The sequence below is a fragment of the Arachis hypogaea genome, chromosome 18, assembly GCF_003086295.3.
Source record: "Arachis hypogaea cultivar Tifrunner chromosome 18, arahy.Tifrunner.gnm2.J5K5, whole genome shotgun sequence".
Lineage (NCBI taxonomy): Eukaryota > Viridiplantae > Streptophyta > Magnoliopsida > Fabales > Fabaceae > Arachis > Arachis hypogaea.
In genome coordinates this window covers 43,587,148-43,598,578 of record NC_092053.1, presented here as the reverse complement: position 1 = coordinate 43,598,578, position 11,431 = coordinate 43,587,148, and the positions used below count along the sequence as shown (strand labels likewise).

Genomic DNA, 11,431 nt, shown 5'->3' with positions numbered 1-11,431 from the left:
CGACCCAGTGCACTTGCTGGTTAGTTGTGCGAAGTTGTGATAGAGAATTAAGATTATGGACGTGCGTATCAAGTTTTTAGCGCCGTTACCAAGGAATGAGCGATCACGATTTTCCACACCAATTTTGCTCATCTTTATTGTAAGTACTCTTTAATCTTCTCTTTAATTACACTACTTTTGCTACTTTGTCTTATGGTTCAAGTTATTTTGTTAATATATACAATTTTGATTTCTTGAAGTTTTGATTGATGAATTTAATATTTTATGATTTATACTTGCTTGATTGAGTTTATATTATCGATATTGTGAATAGTTTGGTTATAGTTTTCATTTTTCTTTGCAATTTCTTATGTTTTGCTTTTATACCCACCAAGTGTTTGTGAAAATGCCTATTATGGATTTTAAGTAGATTTCCATACCTTAGCTTGGAAAATAAGTTCCAAGGATACTAGAGTCATAATGTCTGACATTTAGGGGTAATTCTTGGGTTGTTAGTTGGCTCTTATTTCCATTGACGCTAGCTTTTTACTAATGTCAATTAGTAAGTTAGTTAGGACTTATGGATTAAGGTCAATTATGCTTGCTTGACTTATTCCTCGATGTTAGGGGTTGACGAAGTGAGATTAACTCATCACAATTGCCATAGTTGTGGTTATGACGATGATAAGATTCCTTAATTCTCATTCCCAAGTCAAGGCTCTTTTATGCATTTATCGCATTTTCACTAGTTTTGATCTTGTTTCCTCTAAATTACATTAATTTCTTTTTTGATCATTTGTTAGTTCTTTTATTTCTTAGTTCTTTTAATCTTTTGTTCCTTGATTAAGAAAACCCCCTTTTTCTCACAACCAAGAGTGTGATATCTTAATTCCATAGTCCGAGGGAGACGACCCGAGATTTCAAACTCCCGGCTTTTATTCGTTTTAGATTTTGACAAATCTCTTGAATTAAACTTTGATTGTGGGAGTTGACTGCCGGTTTGGTCTATACTTGCAACGAAATACTTATTTTTCTATTGAGAAATTTCGAACCAGTGCAATTCCCACACATCAAGCGCCTAAGGGGGAGCTGACAGCTTTTTCGTTTCTAGCTCCAGACTTCTCTAAACTGCTCTAAATTTCACCTAAAACCATAAAAACACACGAAAAACTCAAAATAGCATCGAAAGATGGATTTTGCACTAAAACATAATAAAACTTAATAAAATTTAACTAAAAACAATATAGAAACAACTAGAAAAAGGGTATAAGATGCTCACGCATTAAAATAGAGGTGTGAATCGTTAGTAACAACAAAACGTGTAAGAACTGGTACTAACTTGCTTCTGATACCGAGTATGTTTTTTATCTCCAAGTCGACATAGACCTTAGAAATAGGAAAGTTGCTCTGGATAGAGATCTTCCTATTCCACCTTGAAGCCTAGAAGTATTGCAGCACAACAAAATATTTTATTTTTTAAATTATCTAATAAAGAATATTTAAAAAAATTAGAAAAAAGTTTTCAACTAATTTTTAAAAAAAATATATATTATTATATATAACAGATATATTTACTGACTTTTCAAGATGGTAAGTAATCAAATATCTTACTTTTTAAATTATATAATAAAAAATATTTTTAAAAATAATTAAAATAAATTTGAACTAATTTATTAAAAAATATAATATATAACATATATATTTATTGAATTTTTAAGATGATAAATAATAAAATATTTTATTTTTAAAATTATATATAATAAATAATATTTTAAAATAATCAAAAAATATAAACTAATTTATTGAAAAAATATTATATATAATGAATATATTTACTGTACATACTCTTGATTTTTAATAAAATTATTCCTATTTAATTTCTATTATTTAGAATTTGACTATTAATTATATTAAAAAAATTTTAAAAATATAAAAAATAATTTTAAAGTAGAACGTTATTGGTGGCTAATTCCCAACAGACCATTAGAAACCGTTTTAAGAAACTCAATACTAATGGCAAACTCCTGAAGATGTCCTTCCATGCTAAAAGAAATAATGGATTGGTGCATGTGTATTATGAGTATGGAGTCTTTCTACTATAGTATTTAAAAGAACCATTATCTAAAAAAGACAAGGAGATGGTGATTGAAGTCTCTACTCATCCAGTCTAACTAAAAACAGGATTAATCTCTAGGGCCATGTCTCCTACTCCAATTCCTAACTCATTTTTAAACCAATCTCAAGCTATTGAAAATCCAACACCTAGAAACAACCTCATCTCCACCCAGATTTCAACCCACACTCCACCCATCCCAACTAGCAATTCTATCTGTACTCCACCCTACACAATTAATAATCCTACTCAAGAACTCCCTCCAACAACCGATTCAGACCTTGTTGCCAAATCTACTCCAAAACCAATGACCAATTCACAACTGGTTAGAGTGTCTCAACCCAAAGGTAGCTCCAAAAATAAACCTATGCCTATTGATAAAGTGGTAAAGAAGAAGGGATTATCATCAAAAAATAATATAAAGAAAAGGAGTGTTAGAACAATAGTGGCCAAGAGGTATATAACAAGAGCATCTGCTAAAAGAGTTGTCACAAGAAATACAATGAAGGGGAAGAGAAAGGAACCTAAGACAATTGTATTATCAGATTCTAATTCTTCGGACAGTTATGAAAGTGCAGAGGATAGTGCATATATATCGGGAGCAGAGGATAGTTCAAGTGATGAACATGTTGCCAACAAAATATTAATAGCAAAAAGAAGGGAGCTTAAGAGAAAACACAGACAAAAAGATAGGTTAAGTAAATTGAGGAAGGAAACACTTGCAAGAGGATGATGGATTGATGATTGAGGATGATGATTCAGGTGATGATGATGAACTATTCTTTGGGATTGTGAAAGAGACTAATCCTAATATTCAGGTTTATGATGCTTATGATGAATACCATGATGATTCGGATGGGACAGATTCATGGCATTCAAAGAAAATGAAGACACCTCCTAAGTCAGAGGATGAGCTGGGTGATTTTGATGACGATGAATCATTTCTTGTTTTTAGAGAAGGTGCTTGATTTGGAGAACTACGCCTTATGGTGAAAATTTAACACTAAGCAAATTAACACTATACCTTAATTATTCTTCTTTTGTATTCATAACTTCCACATATATGTTATTAAGTTTGTGCTATGACCTCTATGTTTTGGTATCAGAGATTTGCCTTTTATATATTCTATGTAGCATGTTATATTTTTTTGATGGTATGTAGAAGGTTTATTTTTCTATCAGTCCCTATAATTTTACTGAATTTTCAGTTAGGTCGTCCCTATATTTTTTTTTCTTTTCGATTGGTTCCCTATACTATATCAGATTTTGTATTTAAGTCCTACCATGACAAAAATATTAGAATTAACGGAATATTTCGTTAAGCAAAACAAATATACCTAACACTTAATTGAATCTTCTGTATATTTTAATAGAATATTCTATTAATTCTAACGTATTTGTCATGGTAGGGACTTAATTACAAAATCTGATATGGTATAGGGACCCAATTGAAAAGAAAAAAGTATAAGGATCTAATTGAAAATTCAGTGGAACTATAGGGACCGACAGAGTAATTAAATCCATTATTGTCAAAATCGCGAGTTAACTCATAAACTCGACAAGTTTACGAGTTTAGGTCGTAGAATCGAGTTAATTCGGACAAAAAATTATTTTTGAATAGACTCGGGTAGACTCGAGTGGACTCGTGTAAACTTGGTCAAAATCGTGAGTTTGAGAGTTTGCTTTGGGTGCTAGTTTTGGCAATAAATGACGTGGTTTTGGCCCCAAAAAGTAAGGTTAATCTAGTAACATGTAACCCTAAATGACTAAATCCCTAATCACCTTTCTCTCGGTTCTTTCCCTCTCCATCATTTTCTCACTCTTCAATCTTCGCCACTGTTCACCGTCGTATGCCGCTCTCTCCTCTCTCTCCTCTTGGTGCCATAGATTAGGATTACATTTTTAGACTAACATTGACAAAAAAAACACAAAAAATAATTGTATTGATGTGTTTACATGTGTAAGTATGATATACAATTTCTCACATTTAGGATTTTTCAATCAAAATTAGCCATTAACAATTACTAGTACAGATACAACAACCACCAACAAATAAAATGTCAATTTTAGGACCCTAACTTCATATTCCAAGTTTCCAATCTTCTACACAAATTTTAACATCTATTCATTTATTTCAAAATCAGGATCTGTTCTACCACTAACTTCTTCATCCTAAATTTTATCAGCTAAGATAAAGGGACCACACCACCTCTTGCCAACAATTTGCAACCACATTAAAGAACCATAGTGAACAAATTACATATTGAATAAGTAACAATGCTAGCCTATCTAAATTAACAAAACATACTTATATTATAGTTTGGATAACCAAAAAATGGCCTCCATAGATTCGCATATGTTCCTGACCATTTGAGGACGGGTCGACTACCACACCCACACCTATCTAGAAGTCGTTCATAGTTACTTCTGCTCGTTTTTTTCCCACAGCTTTTCTCGTAAAATCGGTTGCTCAAGCTACTAACCACGTTGCTACCACCTCCCATCGTCAATCTTTTGAAGCTCCTTTAACAATGGTGGAGGAAATGAACGAAAACGACTTCTAATGGTGTAAGAGAGTTTATGGAGCTCAAATTGAGATTAGGATTATAAACTAATAATAGGGACTAAATTAAATTAAAAACTTGTATGTGCCACGTAATATAGCCGTTAATTATCTACCGTGGCATCTCTCCACATACGTTATCACTTCATTTGTGAATATTTGCTAGAAAATACCTCAGGGACAATGCTGATCACTTTTGTTAAGTTTCATAGACAAATTTAGGACAATTACAAAATAAAAAACGAGATTGAAGCTCAATTGTAAGTTCATAGAGCAATTTAAGATTTAACTCTAATTATTAATTAGATCCCGACTTCCAAAAACATTTGATTAAATTAAAGATTAACATAATATCAACTCCTACACAATCAGTTTCTCATCTGATCTAGTAGATATCTATCATTTGATTTCTAGCTTGTAAAACAAATAAATAAGCTATGACCTACACCAACACAAGAAATTGCTGTCCTTGGTAAATTACTTTCGAAAGAACAAAAAAAGAATATTATTTTAAACATTTAGGGTTGATTGGTTTTTGTTTTTATTTGTATTATTTTCTGTTTTTAAAATTTATTAAAAATATACAATTTATTTTATTTTATCTTTTGCACAGCATAATATTTAAACATACTATCTAGAAAGCAAAAAATAAAGACAAAAACCAATCATATCCCCATAGTGTCATGTCTCACGTAATTAAAGAAAAGGAAAGAAGTGGATATTTGTCTAACACAACTCACATATTCCATTGATAGGAAAGAATTTATACAATTATATCTATGTCGAGTTCACGTTATCGAAACTAATTTGACAAAAGTCCTATTCACTTTTGGTGGTTTCCCTTGTGAATCAATATTCACTAGTACATTATAATAGTATCATTGCTTTTTCCTATAGGTATTATATAGCTAGAAATGTTATATATAACATAAAATAAATTTTCCGTTTTTAATTCTCTAACTAGTCAGAATTCATAATAATAATAGTCCAGGGCCCAAGTTGAGACCAAATCTCATACTCACTCAATAAAGGGTTATACATGAAAATCAGGACCATATTCCATGGAAGTAAGAAATAATCTGTTAAGATCCCTCTTTGGTAGTGCAAGAGTGAAAGGAGAGGTGTATGATGAAGAGTTAAGAGTAGTACAGCACAACACCAGCCAAATGTGTTTGTGTTGCCGAGAAGTTGAACATGTCATCACTGTTGGAACAGTTGTGATAAGTCCCTCTCTTCTTACGCGTTTCGTTTTGGGCCTAGTGCTCCATCGCATTACTCATTCTATTACACCATATTCTAACCTTATTATTGTCATTATTATAATAATAAACATGGTCCCTGCTTTATATTTGAGCCCACATATTGTTCTGACCAAACACCATGTGCTACATCTTCGTATTTTAATTTAAAAAAAAATATATCTTTTCGATTTCAATGCTTAGATCTATTATTTCGATAGTTGAAAATCTAAATTTTTGAATTGTAAAGAGATGTTTTATTTTTTAGACAAATAATTAAAGATAAAAAAGGACACTCATCCATTTAAATCAGTTAATTCAATTCTTATCTATTTTTACAAAAAAAAACCATACTACTTCTAATAAAACTTTTAATATTTATCTCTTTTGAGATATCTTATTATTTTTTGTATAGAATAGAGACTATTTAATTACTTAAAATAACATTATTTTGGCATTAAAAGAGACTGATATGTGTAAATAGTTAGAAGGCTATTCTATCATTTATTTTAGACTTACTTAATTAGACATGTTTTGAATTTATAGGTGAAAGAAGAAAGTCTAGAGTAACGCCACAATCTTTTTCACACTAAATGTTTGGTGGAGAAATTGGGTTTGACATGTGTTTGACATCCTAAACCATATACGTTGCAGTGGTTGAATGACAGTGGAGAGATCAAGGTTGACAAACAAGTGACAATTGCATTTTCTGTTGGCAAGTATGTTGATGAGGCATTGTGTGATGTGGTGCCAATGCAAGCTTGTCATTTATTATTGAGGCGACCTTGGCAGTTCGACCGTCGAGCATTTCATGATGGTTATACAAATCGATTATCCTTTGATTTTAATGGTCGCAAGATCACTCTTGCTCCTTTATCACCTAAGGAGGTTTACCTTGACCAGTTGAAGCTTCAACAGGATACCAAGGGGAACATGGAATGTGAGATCACAGAAAAATCTGAGAGAAAAGAGGCTATGAGAGAAAAGAATATAGCAAAAGGCCCAAAGGTGAGTGAAAAGAAAGAAAAGAGTCCATGTCATGAGAGTAGTACAAATACAAAAAAAATTGAGAAAGTTGAGAGCAAATTGTGTTTCTTTGCAAAAGAGAGAGATTTAAAGAGTGCTTTAATAGGCAAGAAAGCTTTGTTTATGGTTCGGTTTAGGGATACTTTATTCTCTGACACTGACATTAACCTAAATTTGCCAAATAGCTTTGTCTCTTTGTTGCAGGCATTTGCCGATGTCTTTCCTACTGACGTACCACGTGGTTTGCCTCCATTACGTGGGATTGAGCACCAAATTGATTTTATTCCTGGTGCTAGCATTCCTAATAGACCAATCTATAGGAGTAATCCTGAAGAGACAAAGGAACTTCAAAGACAAGTAGAGGAGTTATTAGCCAAAGGTCACATCCGGGAGAGTATGAGTCCATGTGCTGTACCAGTTTTGTTGGTTCCAAAGAAGGATGGTACTTGGCGAATGTGTGTGGATTGTCGTGCAGTCAATAAAATTACGGTAAAGTATCGTTATCCTATCCCTAGGTTAGATGACATGCTTGATGAGTTATATGGTGCATGCATATTCACTAAAATTGATTTAAAAAGTGGGTATCATCAAATTAGAATGAACCGAGGGGATGAATGAAAAACTGCATTTAAAACAAAACATGGGTTATATGAGTGGTTAGTAATGCCTTTTGGGTTAACTAATGTCTCTAGTACTTTTATCCGTCTGATGAACCATGTTTTACGAGATTTTTTGGGTAAATTTGTTGTTGTTTATTTTGATGATATTCTCATTTATAGCACTTGTTTGGATGACCACTTGTCACATATTTCAACTGTTTTAGAAGTGCTTCAACAAAAAAAAATTATATACTAATCTTAAAAAATACACTTTTTGTATTAATCGAGTTATATTTTTAGAGATTTTCTTTTAACCAATTTTCTTATTCAATGACATACAAGAATAGCCTGGCATAGTACATATGGCATGCCCAATAAGAAATGGATGTAGCAATTTTGATATACGGAGACTGAATTTTATATATATATATATATATATATATATATATATATATATATAATTTTTTAATTATTTTTTATATTATTTTATATGTAACTACTGAATTTTATTTTAAGATTTTATTAATATATAAAAAAATATAATAATATCAATAATACTCTATAAAATCACAAAATACTAATATTTTTATGGTATATTTAGTTAAAAATAAAAGTGTTACATATATTCTTTTAATTAAATGAGTTCTTTTAAAATTTTTAAAAACTTAAAAAAATTATAAATTATTAATTATCTCAACATACAGATACTGTATAGAATATAAAATACAATTTTCAAAATAAAATCATATTTAAAATAGATTATCATAAAAAAAATAAGGTAAATGTTTTTTAATAATATATACGTTTAAAAAAAATTAATATTTTTATAAGAAAAAATTTAAAATAAAAATGTGATTATTAAAATATAATGAAGTAAATTATTATCTCTATAAAAATTAATTTGAAAAATATAAAGATTTAAGTGTGTAATATTAAATTAGTTAAATAAAAATATTAATAAAAAATAATTAAAACTTAAAATTATCACATTTTTAAAAATAATTATATATAAAATTACTAAATATTTTTTATTTTATCATATATATATATTTTAGAAGTGTCAAGGCCACTTGTCCTCCGTCCCTATGCCCAATGTACACTAGGATTCGATTCTCATGACTCATGCTCAGAAAGAATGGTTCAAGAGCCTTTCTCATACTGTAGTGTGTATAATGTATTAAAGAAAAAAAAAAACATAATCTGAGTACCATTATTGTACGTGGAATCAGACATACCTCCATTATTATCATATCATATATATGTGTCATTTACTTAGCAAGCAGAACTTACATAAATATCGAAGCAAAAGGAAAGGGAATATATACTATACCATACCATATTCATATCATTATTATTATTATTCCTATCTTATCCTAACTTATAAGCTATGACTCATTTATGATTGGCAGATAACACCACGAAAAAGCACCAAAAGAAAAGAAAAAAACAAACTTATCATATACATTAACACTTATATATATATACCCTCTCCTTAATTATCTTTATATTATATATATTGACAAGTAGTGGAGTGGTGGTGGCCCTCAAGTGGAATAATTAAGAGGCAGCAATCTTCTCATAGGGTATGAGCCTATTGGTAGCCAATCTTGTAGCGTAGGCAGCGTTCTTGTATTCAAACCAAGTGAACTCTTTGTATAAGCTTTCCTTTCCAAGCATGAGGGAAGGCAATGGTGCAATCTTCTCACTCAATGGTGGACCAACAAAGTAAATCATTGATAGCCTTGATTTGCAACCGTTGTCCACTATCACTCTGTGCCTCACACTCTTGAACCGTCCATTCGTCATAACCTTTATGTTTTTTGTATCACCAAACGTAGCAAAAAATTCATGTTAGATTACTAATACATACTACACCAAAATGATACTATACTATAAGATATCATATCTGATATATATCATTAGTGCTACAAGAGTAAGCACAATTTACTACTTTCGTTCAATAATTAGCCAACAAATATACCGATGTAAAAAAAAAATCTAAATACACTAGTATAATATTAATATAAATACAGTACTGACTAAAAATACTAATCAGTATAAATAAAAATTGTGAATCTCAAACTTTTTTTTTCTCATTATAGATAATATTACACTATACTGACATAACGCGAAAGCAAAACTTTTTTTATGTATAAAAAAAAATAAAATTGAATAAATAAATTCATGTGGTTTTGGGAAAAGGAGAGGAGGAGTTGAATAATGTGGCAGGTGCAATAATAATTTTAACAAGTCAACCAAAATGTGCGCACACACATTCAAAAAAGCAAAAAGGAGAAGTTTATCTACATGCAGAAAAACAACTATTTCCTCTTGTTATTATCCATTGCCATGTATGTACACATGACAACAATAAAATTAAAAATTTTAAAACAAAAAAGGTTAGAAATCCGAAAAAAAACACTTATATTTGTCATTTCTCTTTTATGTACCTGAAGTGAATCACCAACATTGACAAAGAAGGAACTGTGATCAGGAGGAACAGGAATCCAGTTTCCATCACCAACATAAATCTGAAGGCCAGAGGTGTTATTGGATCTCAGAAGAGAAATTATTTGTGGGTCAGTGTGCTCTCCAAAACCAACCATGTTAGTGGTGTCGTTCTTGTTCTTGTTCTTGTTCTCATCACCACCACCTCCGCCATTGGAAGCCATTGTTATTTCAGGGCAAGCAGGGTAGTGGTTCACCCTGAAAGCAGAGTCACTCTGTTCATCCATCACAAGCTTGCTCAGCACGTTTCGTTCCTCAATCTTCAGCCCTTCCGCCATTAACTCAAGAACCTCGCACGCCATCTTCCTCATCGCTTGCATGTACTCGTTCAAAGCACACCTAATAAAACCACACACACATACTAATAAATTAAACTTAGCTAAGTTTACACCCTTTATAATAAATACGGTTTTAACACTAATTTTTTTTATAACTAAACACACGATTTTTTTTATTTTATTAATTAAAAAATAATTAATAATAATTGTTTTTTTAACGAATGTCAAGTAATGTTTCTGAAACCTTGATTCTAGTGTTATCCCTTTATCTTATGGGACCATGCCAAAATACATGGTAAAATTCACGTATATTACCTGAATTGCTCTAGGTTTTGATCAGAAGGTAGTGTGAGAGTGTTGGAGTGTTGTGAATTGGTTTTAAGGAGAAGGTACTCGATCCAACCGATGTCGCCGTTGTAACCGAGGCGCTTGTTGCCGTACCCGAAGGGGTTGGCAAGGCCGACCTTCTCCTTGTCGCTAAGCGGCAAGGAGAAGAATTTGGTAGCCTCCTCTTCGAGGAGGGAAATGGCGTCCATAGGGACGCCGTGGTTTATGACTTTGAAAAACCCGAAGTCTTCACAGGCCTTCACTATGAGGGCCTGTGCATCAGGTTTTGAAAGGTCCACTATGGGAATGGTCACCACCGGCGGTGAGAATGTGGCTGCTCTGTTATTGCTACAGTTTCTCATGTACGAGTATTGCATTTTTGTTTGTTTGTTTGTTATTGGTGATTGAGAAGAAGAAGAAGAAGAAGAAGAGAGATATTTGAAGAGGGTGAAAGGGTTGATAAGGCTTTTTGAGAAGAGGGGTTTGCTTGAAGAAAAAACGGCTAAGCTTCTTTCCTATTTATACAAGAAGCAAAGCTTTGGTAGGGACAGAGCAGGAATAGAAACAGTGACAAGAATATTTTTATTTCAAAATATGTTTATCTTCATAACATAAATTTACAAGCTAAAATATCGGTTAAGTAAGGAAATAGTTTTGACTGTCTATGTAATGTGAAATACTCCTTATGCTTTAAGCTAGTTTTTTTCACTTTTACAGTATTTTTATAGTCTCAGTTTAATTTTATTACATATACAAAATGATAGTACATTAAAATTTGAGATTATATGTTATAATTAGTA

At 31.4% G+C, this 11,431-nt stretch overlaps 1 protein-coding gene across 1 annotated transcript; it reads right to left on the bottom strand.

Moving 5' to 3' along the window:
• Positions 1-8,728: 8,728 nt before the first annotated feature.
• On the bottom strand, positions 8,729-11,203 carry LOC112770694 (gibberellin 2-beta-dioxygenase 1). Its single transcript, XM_025815050.3, has 3 exons — positions 10,620-11,203; positions 9,969-10,365; positions 8,729-9,327 (listed from the first exon to the last, which is right to left on the bottom strand). The coding sequence occupies exons 1-3, from the start codon at positions 11,006-11,008 to the stop codon at positions 9,076-9,078; spliced, it is 1,038 nt and encodes a 345-aa protein (XP_025670835.1). The 5' UTR covers positions 11,009-11,203; the 3' UTR covers positions 8,729-9,075.
• Between the last annotated feature and the right edge of the window lie 228 nt (positions 11,204-11,431).